Source organism: Phacochoerus africanus, chromosome 2, assembly GCF_016906955.1.
Source record: "Phacochoerus africanus isolate WHEZ1 chromosome 2, ROS_Pafr_v1, whole genome shotgun sequence".
Taxonomy (NCBI): domain Eukaryota; kingdom Metazoa; phylum Chordata; class Mammalia; order Artiodactyla; family Suidae; genus Phacochoerus; species Phacochoerus africanus.
Window position 1 is genome coordinate 238,653,711 of NC_062545.1, and position 9,998 is coordinate 238,663,708.

Genomic DNA, 9,998 nt, shown 5'->3' on the forward strand with positions numbered 1-9,998 from the left:
AGCTCCTGGAGTGGGACAGTTTGCTCAACACAGACTCTGTCCCAGAGGCCTATGTGGGCTGCCGGACAGGGTCTCCCAAGTCATCTAAAGTCCACTGTCATAATATCAATGGCAAACACGTGTGTCAGCAACTGGTTTAAGAATGACACAAAAAAAAAAAAAAAGAAGAAGAGAAAAAGGAGTTTGCATCATGGCTCAGTTGTTAACGAATCCGACTAGCATCCATGAGGATGTGGGTTCAATCCCTGGCCTCGCTCAGTGGGTTAAGGATCCGGTGTTGCCATGAGCTGTGGTGTAGGTCTCAGATGTGGCTGGGATCCCGCGTGGCTGTGGCTGTGGCTGTGGCATAGGCTGGTGGCTACAGCTCCAATTCAACCCTTAGCCCGGAAATCTCCATATGCCATGAGAGTGGCCCTAAAAAGACATGACAAAAAAAAAAAAAAAAAAAGAAAAAGGGAAAAGAAAGGAACTGGTTTAAATGCTTTATAAATCTTGACGTGTTGAATTCTCGGAAAACCTTATGAGGAGGGATACCCCTCTGAGCCATTTTACAGATGAGGAAACTGAGGCACAGTGAACTTAGGAAACCTGTGCACAGTCACAGGGCTAATGAGCAGGTGGTTCCAGAACCCATGTTCTTAACTGCTGTGTGGAACCTTTGTCCCTGAGAGAAGCAGGAACTGAGGCCCAGGGAGGGGATGGGGCTGGTCCAGTCACTCGGCCAGGCGGCACAGTTGGGGGCCCTAAACTTCTTATCTCCAGCCCCAGGGCTCTCCCCCCATGGCCCCTCCTTTCAGCTCCTCTGTCCCCACCTAGCCTTGCTGCAGGCTTCCCCAGAGTTAACAGTTGCCTGGCCTCCCCTTGGCCAGCAGCTCCAGCCCAAAGAGGCTGCGCCCACATTCCCTGGCTGCTCTCCAGCCCACAGGAGCTGAGAAAACACAGTCCAGGGACTGTGAGGACGGAGCAGAAGCCGCTGAAGGGGAAGAAGCAGCGAGGAGCCACCAGGCTCCTATCCACTGGCCCGCTCCCAGATGCTGGGCCTCCTGGGGAGCACGGCCCTCGTGGGCTTGATTGCAGGCGCCGCTGTGGCCGTGCTGCTGCTGCTGCTGCTGCTGGCCACCTGTTTGTACCGCAGACAGGAGGAGCATGACGTGGAGAAGAACCCTCCTGCTGCAAGAAGAAACCGAGTCAGGTGGGCCCAGTCTTGGATCTCTGCAGGTCGAGGCCACCTGGGACGCTTGCATCATTTCCGTCACACTGGCCGGGCGTTCCAGGCTCCCCAGGCGGGCCACCGCCACCATCACCACCACCACCACCACCACCACCAGACCCACTCCCACGCCCACCGCCAAGCCCATGCCCACTCCCACCGAGGCCGCCGCTGATGCCTGCGAATGGCAGCTGCCACCTACCTGCCTCACCGTCACCAGGACAAGTGGACCCCTGCTTTCCCGCTCGGAAGGGCACCTCTCCATGGTGAAAGCCAGGTCCTGCTTGGGTGTCATTTGCATGCTACGCCCCAGTGGGCAACGATGGAGGCAGAGAGCCTAGGACCACCACCGGGGGTGCCCCTGCTCACACCGGAGGCTGATAGGCCAGAGAGCAGGGGTGGTCTCTGGGGATGGACACCACTTTGTAACTGCAACTCCCACCTGGCACCAGGAGTGCCAGCTGCTGTATGTGCGGATGCACAGAAGGTGTACCCTACTCTCTCTGAATGACCAGGTCTCCGTCCAGGGCAATAGCTGGGAGGGGCCCTGGCACCGCCCTTTCATTTGCAGAAGGCAGTCTAAGGCTGCACGGTCAATTCAGTGCAGCCTTAATACAAGAAAATAAAAAGCACCAAGAAGCTTTTGTCAAGAGGCCCTTTATTGTAACTCAAGTGGGAGGGAGCCGCCAGGCCTGTGTCTGCTCTGGCCTGGACCTTCCTCTCTGGCAGGAAGTGAGTGCCTGCACCGGCTGTGCCCTGGGGGACACAGAGCAGCTCCGCAGGGCTCCAGGACAGTAGGTGAGAGGTGGGTCTGAGGTCCAAGAAAGGAGTTAGGGTTTGCAGGCAGCCGTGCCCAGACCGGGCTCTCCCTGTACCCATGGGGCTCTGGGCTTCTGTGGGACAGTCCAGGGGCTCAGAGAGAGGAGGGTCAAGGCTGCCCAGGCTCTTTCCAGCCCATCTCTAGGCAGAATGTGCCCTGAACATGCAGAAAGCCCCGCTCTGTGGGCTGTGCTGAATTCAAAGTTTCCTTGGTAAGGAGTTCCCGTCGTGGCACAGGGGCTAACGAATCTGACTAGGAACCGTGAGGTTGCAGGTTCGATCCCTGGCCTCGCCCAGTGGGTTAAAGATCTGGCATTGCTGTGAGCTGTGGTGTAGGTCGCAGATGTGGCTAAGATCCCGCGTTGCTGTGGCTCTGGCATAGGCTACAGACCCCTAGCCTGGGAACCTCCATGTGCCACCAGAGCAGCCCTAGAAAAAGGCAAAAAGACAAAAAAAAAAAAAGAAAAGAAAAGAAAAGAAAAGAAAAAAGAAACACCAAACGAACAAGAGAAACAAAGTTTCCATGGTAAGAGGGTCAGGGTTTCTCATCCACGCCTTGAGTCTCCAGCCCCTCTAGTGCCTGTATGTGGCTGGTGCCAGGTGGTTAGGAGGGAGCAGGTGGTGCTGGGTGGCCTTGGGAGAGTGCTTGGCTCCTGAGTCTCAGTTTCCTCTTCCCTAAAACGGGATGGATAGATGACAGAAACTCCTTGCCAAAGCCTGGAGGCACATTCCCAAACGCCCTGGGACACGGGCGGAATTCCACATGGAGGACAGAAATCTTGTTCTGAGGCCTTCAGTGAGGAAGGAAATCCTGTGTGCTGGGGAGGAACACGGAGGGGGAGAGGCCTGGGGGCCAGACGAGGTGGGGAGGGGCTGGAGAACAGGCCAGAAAGTCAGGGCCTGGTGACTCACTGGAACAGAATGTCCTGTTTCTTTTCTATTTTCCGGTGGATTCTCTGTGAGGGCTGGGGAGGGAGCGGGGTGGGGGGGGTGGGAGGGGGAGAGGGAGGCAAACTCACACAGACAGAGCCAGACTAGATTTCAGGCTTGGGAAAGTGGACTCTGGGTCTCCGGTGCCCTTGGACGCCCCCCTTAAATCCCCTCCCCTCCCTCATCGCCTCCCCTCCCCCCTCCCCCATGACTCCCCTAGCTCATCCCCAGCCTGGATTCCTGCCACAGCCCCTCCAAGCCTGCCCACCTCCATCCCTGTCCCTTTGCAAAGCCTCTCCATGCTGTAGCCTCTTCATTGCCCTTGGGACAAAGTCTCTGCCTCTTGGTTGGCCCTTCAAGGCCCCCCGGTCTGGTTGCTGGCAACGCCTTGTTCCTTTTGTCCTAGTCACACCACCTCAGTCCTTCGGGCCAGAAAACACCCTGCACCTTCCTCTTGCTGTGTCTTTGCCCAAGAAGCGTTTGATGCTTTCTCCTCTGGGTTTCCAGTTTACTGTGGTTGTTATTTCTATGGGCACACTGACCCCATGATATCTCTTTTCCTTGAGATTTATGGCACGATTCAGGGGCTCCTGCCCTCCTAGATCTGAGAACTCTTTCAGGGCACCCCCCAGTGGGAAACCAGCCCACACAGCAGCTGCTCTCTGGAAAAGGAAATGTGATTGGAGTAACGACGGCGAGCAGTTTGTGGCTTGAGGGACACTAAGTAGAACGGTAAGACCCTGCAAGGATTAGGCCTTTGAGCCCCCGGGGCCTTGATGAGGGAGTCTGTGCTCCCTCCCCAAGTCCCTGTGTTGAGATGGGTGTGGAGGTCTGTAGACCGCTGGCCTGGACCTCCCCTCCCCTTCATCCCACTGCAGAGCCTCATGTCAATCTCGGGTGGTCTGCCTTTCCTAAGTGCGGCCTTGAGCATCCTCTGAGAGAGCCCGCATCCTCTTTGTTGCAGGATGCCTGCCATTACCCTTACCCCTGTTTATGAGAGCGGTGCACAGGCTGTTGCTTTTTTTGTGATCAGCGGACAAGGATGGATGCTGGGAGGACAGATGTGTGGGTTTTTGTGTTTGTTTTTTACTTTTTTAGGGCCACACCCATGGTATATGGAAGTTCCCAGGCTAGGGGTCGAATCCGAGCTACAGCTGCCAGCCGACACCACAGCCACAGCAACGCGGGATCCAAGCCGTGTCTGGGACCTACACCACAGCTCAGGGCAATGCCTGGATCCTTAACCCACTGAGCAAGGCCAGGGATCGAACCCGCATCCTTGTGGATCCTCATTGGGTTCTTTAACTGCTGAGTCATGAAAGGAACTCCAAGATGTGCCTTGTACCTAAGCAACAGATGTTTTGGGGAGCTCCACTGTGTCTGGGGCTCATGGGAAGGCACTGTCTGTCACAGGATTACCAAAGTCACAAAAGAGAAGATACCTTGAAAGACCCTTAAGACAAGCAGTCCCCTTGGTACCCTTCGCCTCCCAAATTGACTAATTGATCTTGGTAATTCAGTGTGAAACTACAGACCCCACAGATTGGCTCAGCGCATGTCCTGCACCCTGCTTCTGGTCATCCCCGTTAATACAAAAAATTCAAGGTGTCTGGCTTCCTGGCACAGCCCCAGCTGGCTCCATGCTCCTCCTTTGCCCACACAGAGGAGGAACCTGGAGCCCCGGTTGTCCCATCATCTTGGAAAAGGAAAGAAAGAGACTTTGGCAGGAAATCATTTCCTCCAAATCGTCACTCTCCCATTCTGTATGTACGCTGCTTCCTAAAACTGGTACCAAAGAAAGTTCACTGGGGCCTTGGAGAAATTGAAAAGGACCTGGGCTGTGTGGCTCTGGCCGAGCCCTTGACCCTCTCTGGGCCTTCACACACTGATCAGTGAAACTACAGGAGGAGGCAATTGCTCTGTGGACCCGGGGTGCCTGGAGAGAGCTCTGAACTAGCAGGGAAAGGAGGGCAGTCCCTCCTGGCCCTTTGGTGCTCTGGTTATCACCAATAACTAGTTAGTAGTTATCACTACTAACTAGCAATAGGCCATGGTCAGGTCATTTAACCTCTCTGACTCTCAGCGTCTTTATCTGTGAAATTGAGATCGTATCATTTCACAGTGTCACCAGAACCATTATTTGAGATGATGCCTGCTTGTGTCAAGTGTCTGAAATTATTGTTCTTCTTGACTCCCTTTCTCCGAGTTTGGGTAAAGGGGGGCTAACAGCCCTATCTCCTTTCTGGAAGTGGTAGTGGTTTCAGGAGGTGTCAGCTGTGGAAGGACGGTGACCGAGGGACAGTCAGGATGGAGCCCCGGCTGGCAGACTTTCTCAGTGGCCCAGTGAGGCCTGTCTCACTGCGTTACCCTGACTTGGTGAAGCGGAACCCTGGCGAGAGCAGGGCTGGAGTGGCTGGGGTGTGTCTGGGGTGGGGGTGGGGGTAAGTGCAGTCACCAAGGGGGCCGGCAGCTTTGCGGATCCTGGGCCCTCACTCACAATTGGAGGAAGGAGTTCAGGAAGTGCTCTCAGCCACACTCAGACCTCACAGAGCCTCGTCCCAGGCAGGACCGAGGCTGCAGCACCCAGGGATGAGCGTGACGTGGCCTGGCCCCGGGGGTGGCTGCCAGGTCAGGAGGCCATGGCATTGTGTTCAGCCAGCAGGGAGCCCAGGGTAAGTGTTCACAGCAGTGCGTGTGAGCAGTGGGCACGAGCAGGCAGCAGGAAGGGCTGGGGGAGGCTGGCACGGGTGGCAGGGGGGCACATCTCAGAACTGCGGGACTTAGGGGCCCACAGTAGTTAGTGAAGGGCTCGGACACCCAGCCCGGAGAGCGACCCGTCCTGTCTAAACAGCACTTTCTGGGCCAGGCCTAGAAGGAGGCCAAATGGAGCGGGTACTCACGGTGACCCAGCAGCGCTTGGCCAGAGCTAGTGTTGCCTCCTCCCCATCTTTGTCCCTGCCCCCTGCCTAGGGCCCGGGGCTCGGGAGGCGGCAGATTGGCCGATTCAAGGACTGGCCCAAGGTTCCTCCAGGGGAGGAGCCTGGGCTCATCCCAGATCCCCAGGAGGAGGGGGAGTATTTGGTCTTTGTCTGAGCACACAAACTCTTGAAATCTGTAGGCGTCACCAGAGGGCTGGATTAGCGAGGCTCCCTCTGAGCAAAGCCTTCTGCCTTCTTCCAGCCCCTCCGAGTCCAGGGAGTCTTGAGCTCACGCCTTAAAGGACATCGCTTCTTCCAGAGCTGCCAGTGGAGTTGCCCATGGCTCTCAGAAGCCTGGCCTGAGGCTCAGGAAACAGTGACAGAGACCCAGTGAGATTGGAGTAGGGCCATGCGGGGCACCCAACAGCCCAGACAAGGCAGCAGTCAGGGCCTCAGACCAGCACCTTCTTAGAAGATCACAGGGAGAGTGGCCTGAGGAGCGAGGGTACCTGCCATCACCGAGAGCCCCGGCTTCAGACAGGGAGCTGAGGCTCCAAGACTCGTCCCAGGTTGCTCAGTGGGTCAGCGGCCACGCAGGGCCATGGAAACGGCTGTGATTGGAGTGGTGGCCGTGCTGTTTGTGGTCACCGTGGTCATCACCTGCGTCCTCTGCTGCTTCAGCTGTGACTCAAGGGCCCGGGATCCTCAGAGGGGCCCAGGCCACAGCTTCACGGTGGCCACGTTTCGCCAGGAGGCTTCTCTCTTCACGGGGCCAGGTCGCCATGTCCAACCAGTGGTGGGTGCCCGGGACTTCTGGACCTTCATGTGAGACCTGCCAGATCTCGGCCTTTGCTCTGCTGGTGGTCAGACTTGTTTATGCCCCAGCAAGCCTTCTCTGGTGACCCACTCCTCCAATGCTGGCTTTCCCATCCTTCCCTGCCTGTGTCCAGTAAACCCTGTCCCATGTCCTGCAGCCTGGGAGATCCATGGTGATAGGACCAGGTGGGAGTCAGCTCTGACCTCCAAGAGCTCAGCTGGATCCTAACCACAGGATGGGGCTTAGGAGAGGTCCAGAGGGTGAGTGACTGAGTGTTGGATGGCATGGTGGACCAGGTCTTCTGATCTACACAGTGAACTGAAATCTCACCGGACTTTATTGTGAAGAGTGTTGGGAGTTCCCATCATGGCACAGTGGAAATGAATCCGACTAGGAACCATGAGGTTGTGGGTTCGATCCCTGGCCTTGCTCAGCGGGTCAAGGATCTGGCGTTGCTGAGAGCTAGGTCACAGGGGCTGCTCAGATCTGGCGTTGCTGTGGCTGTGGTGTAGGCCGGTGGCTACAGCTCCGATTTGACCCCTAGCCTGGAAACCTCCACATGCCACATATGGCCCTGAAAAAACAAAAAGACAAAAAAAAGAGTGTTGGTTAACTCAGCTTATCCCTGGATGCCTGTGACCTGTGAAACTGATTCTGTTGCCACCGGAGGAAGCAGAGCCCTCAAGTGGACAGTTTTACCAATGACGTCTTCTCTGTTCCTGTAATTGAGCCACTTTGCTACTTGCTTGTGCACATCCTGCAGAGCTCACCCCTGACACCTGTGCCCTGCTGGTTACCTGAAATCAGCAGTGAAATTCTGAAACCAAAGGGCTGCTTCCTGGGAACTGGTGATTTATTTTATAATTGAACATGCCTATCCTTTTATGGGTCTCCTAAGAATCGGGGTTGGGAAACCACAAAAGGAAACAGAAGAGAAAGAGTCACAGAAAGCTCAAGATGTTTTATTAACAGGAAAGCCAGAAAGAAGACTTTGCAACATGTTTGGTATGAGAATTTATCACTATATTCTTACAGATCACTTCGAAGATACTGTGAGGGACTTGGGTCCCTCAGGAATGATAGAAAAATCGGCAACTGAAAGGTGATTTTGAGTAAGTTAAAATGTTTCATTGACAGAGTGTAACAAAGCTCTTGCTTGCATCACAAATAAAGAGATGTTCAGTTTTTATTTACAGAAAATCTGTTTTCTTTGTACCCAGGAAGTGAATGCGGGGTCATAGTTAAGAGTGTGGTTTGCAAGCTACAAAATTTGGATCCTCCTGACTCATGGCTCCATCCAGCCCTCAAGAGATCACTCTCCCAGGAGCTGCTTGTTGAAGGGGGCAGGACTGATCCTGAGAGGGGGTCTGGCCTCTGAGGCTGCCCAGACAGGCCCCCCTGGCATGTGGCTGCCACAGAAAGGACTCTCAGAGAGAGAGGCTTGGGGCTGTACAGGTGCAGGAGTGCAAGGGGTGGGTTTGACCTCAGGCAAAGCAGCTCTCCAGCCAAGGCTGGCCCTGAAGTCCTTCCTTAAAGGTGTCCTGGGAGACACATCTCCACAGAAGCTCAGCAGTGGCCTGTTCTCAAAGGTGTCCAGATGCATCAGAGGTGAACAGCTCCAGGCACAAAGAAATACCCGGGCACAGGGCCGAGACGGTGGTAACAAATCCGGGAAGGGAGAAAAGAGTGGGTCTCAGCCTCTCTTTGTCCTCAAGCAGTGCACATTTCAGCTGGACCCTAGTATCAGGACCCCAGGCCCAGGGCTCTGCTTCTGTCTGTTGTGGTTACAACCCTCCCCGGGTCTGTGGAGGAGGGTCTGCTGGCTGGCCTCACAGGTTCTGAAAACGAAACAATGGCTGGTAAGCCGGGCAGCCTCACTCTCCAGGTGGCAGGCAGTGGGTCAACCCCTGAGGTCTCCTCAATTCTCATTCACTCATCCACCCACTCATTAACCCATCCATCTACTCATCAACCCATCCATCCACCCATCGACCCATCCACCCACCTGTCCACCCATCGACCCATCCGTCCATCCATCGACCCATCCGTCCACCCATCCGTCCATCCATCCACCCATCGACCCATCCATCTACCCATCCACTCATCCATCCCTCTGTTTACCCATCCATTCACTCCATCTCTGCACCTTATTTCCTCACCTACTTATACATGCATTCATTCCTCTCATTCATTCTACTCATTCACTCATTGTCATTCATTCTATTCAGTAAACCCTGGCTGAGCACAGACTGTATCAGGCCCTGCCCAGGGAATGTGGGAGTCGACCAGACCTTGTCCCAGCATTCGATAAACTCCCAGTTTAGTCTCTTGGACAGGTGTGCAAATGACACAGTACCTGGGGGGAGGGAAGGAGCAGGGAGAATCCAGGGAAACCTTGGAGGAGGTGGCCCTTGAGTGAGTTGAACTTCAAGAAAAGTGGGCACTTCAACAGGCAGGGTTTGGAGGAGGGTGTTCAAACAGAAGGAATGGCATGAGTGGAGGTTCAGAGAACGTGTAGGGCAGGGAGTAAGCAGTTCCGCCAGACGTGAGGAGATGCGGCTGGACCACAGCCAGCTCTTGGGAGGGTGACTTCTTGCCACATCTGGCCAGTTATGTTTCTGGGCAACAAAAGATAAAGGCCACAAAGAAGCAGTTCTACCTGTCAGGCTGGAGAGGAGCAATCTTTCAAAGTGTGCACGTGTATCTAGATTTTCTAGACTTAGCAAATAAAAATACAGGGCATCCAGTTAATTTTTTAAATTTAATTTTATTAGACTATAGTTGACTTACAATGTTGTATTAGTTTCAAATGTGCAGCTTAGTGGGAGTTCCCATCATGGCTCAACTTTTATTGAACCCAACTAGCATCCATGAGGATGTGGGTTCGATCCCTGGCCTCTCTCAGTGGGTTAAGGATCTGGCGTCGCCCTGAGTTGTGGTGTAGGTCACAGATGAGGCTCAGATCCTGTGTTGCTGTGGCTGTGGGGTCGGCTGGCAGCTGTAGCTCCTATTAGACCCCTAGCTTGGGAACCTCCATATGCTTTGGGTGTGGCCCTAAAAAGACAAAAAAAAACCTCTTTCGCATGATTTTTTATTAGATTCCACATATAACTGATATCATATGATAGGTGTCTTTCTCTGTCTGATTTCACTCAGTATGGTAATTCTAGGTCCATCTATGTTGCTGCAAATGGCATTATTTTATTCTCTTTTATGGCTAAATAACATTCCATTGTATATATGTATGACCTCATTTTTTTTTTTTTTGTCTTTTTGCCATTTCTTGGGCTGTTCTCACGGCATA

General features: G+C 54.2%; 2 protein-coding genes across 4 annotated transcripts; both read left to right on the plus strand.

Annotated features, from left to right (window-relative positions):
- Nucleotides 1–831: 831 nt before the first annotated feature.
- HRCT1 (histidine rich carboxyl terminus 1) lies at nt 832–1,849 on the plus strand. Its single transcript, XM_047769554.1, has one exon. It carries the CDS (start codon nt 1,032–1,034, stop codon nt 1,383–1,385), a length of 354 nt encoding a protein of 117 aa, XP_047625510.1. The 5' UTR covers nt 832–1,031; the 3' UTR covers nt 1,386–1,849.
- A 1,331-nt stretch (nt 1,850–3,180) lies between these two features.
- Nucleotides 3,181–7,894, plus strand: SPAAR (small regulatory polypeptide of amino acid response). 3 transcript variants are annotated; one of them, XM_047767912.1, is made up of 2 exons: nt 3,181–3,691; nt 6,140–7,117. In XM_047767912.1, the coding sequence occupies exon 2, from the start codon at nt 6,479–6,481 to the stop codon at nt 6,704–6,706; it is 228 nt and encodes a 75-aa protein (XP_047623868.1). In that variant the 5' UTR covers nt 3,181–3,691; nt 6,140–6,478; the 3' UTR covers nt 6,707–7,117. The 3 variants fall into 3 exon arrangements, 1 of the variants encoding a protein (XP_047623868.1); XR_007133251.1 differs by lacking the exon at nt 3,181–3,691 and adding an exon at nt 5,411–5,631 and having other exon boundaries at nt 6,078–7,894; XR_007133250.1 differs by lacking the exon at nt 3,181–3,691 and adding an exon at nt 5,411–5,631 and having other exon boundaries at nt 6,140–7,894.
- The last annotated feature ends 2,104 nt before the right edge of the window (nt 7,895–9,998 follow it).

What these genes read in the sequence shown, in the direction of transcription:
- HRCT1 (XM_047769554.1), top strand. Translation starts at nt 1,032, where the DNA reads ATGCTGGGCCTCCTGGGGAGCACGGCCCTCGTGGGCTTGATTGCAGGC.
- SPAAR (XM_047767912.1), top strand. Translation starts at nt 6,479, where the DNA reads ATGGAAACGGCTGTGATTGGAGTGGTGGCCGTGCTGTTTGTGGTCACC.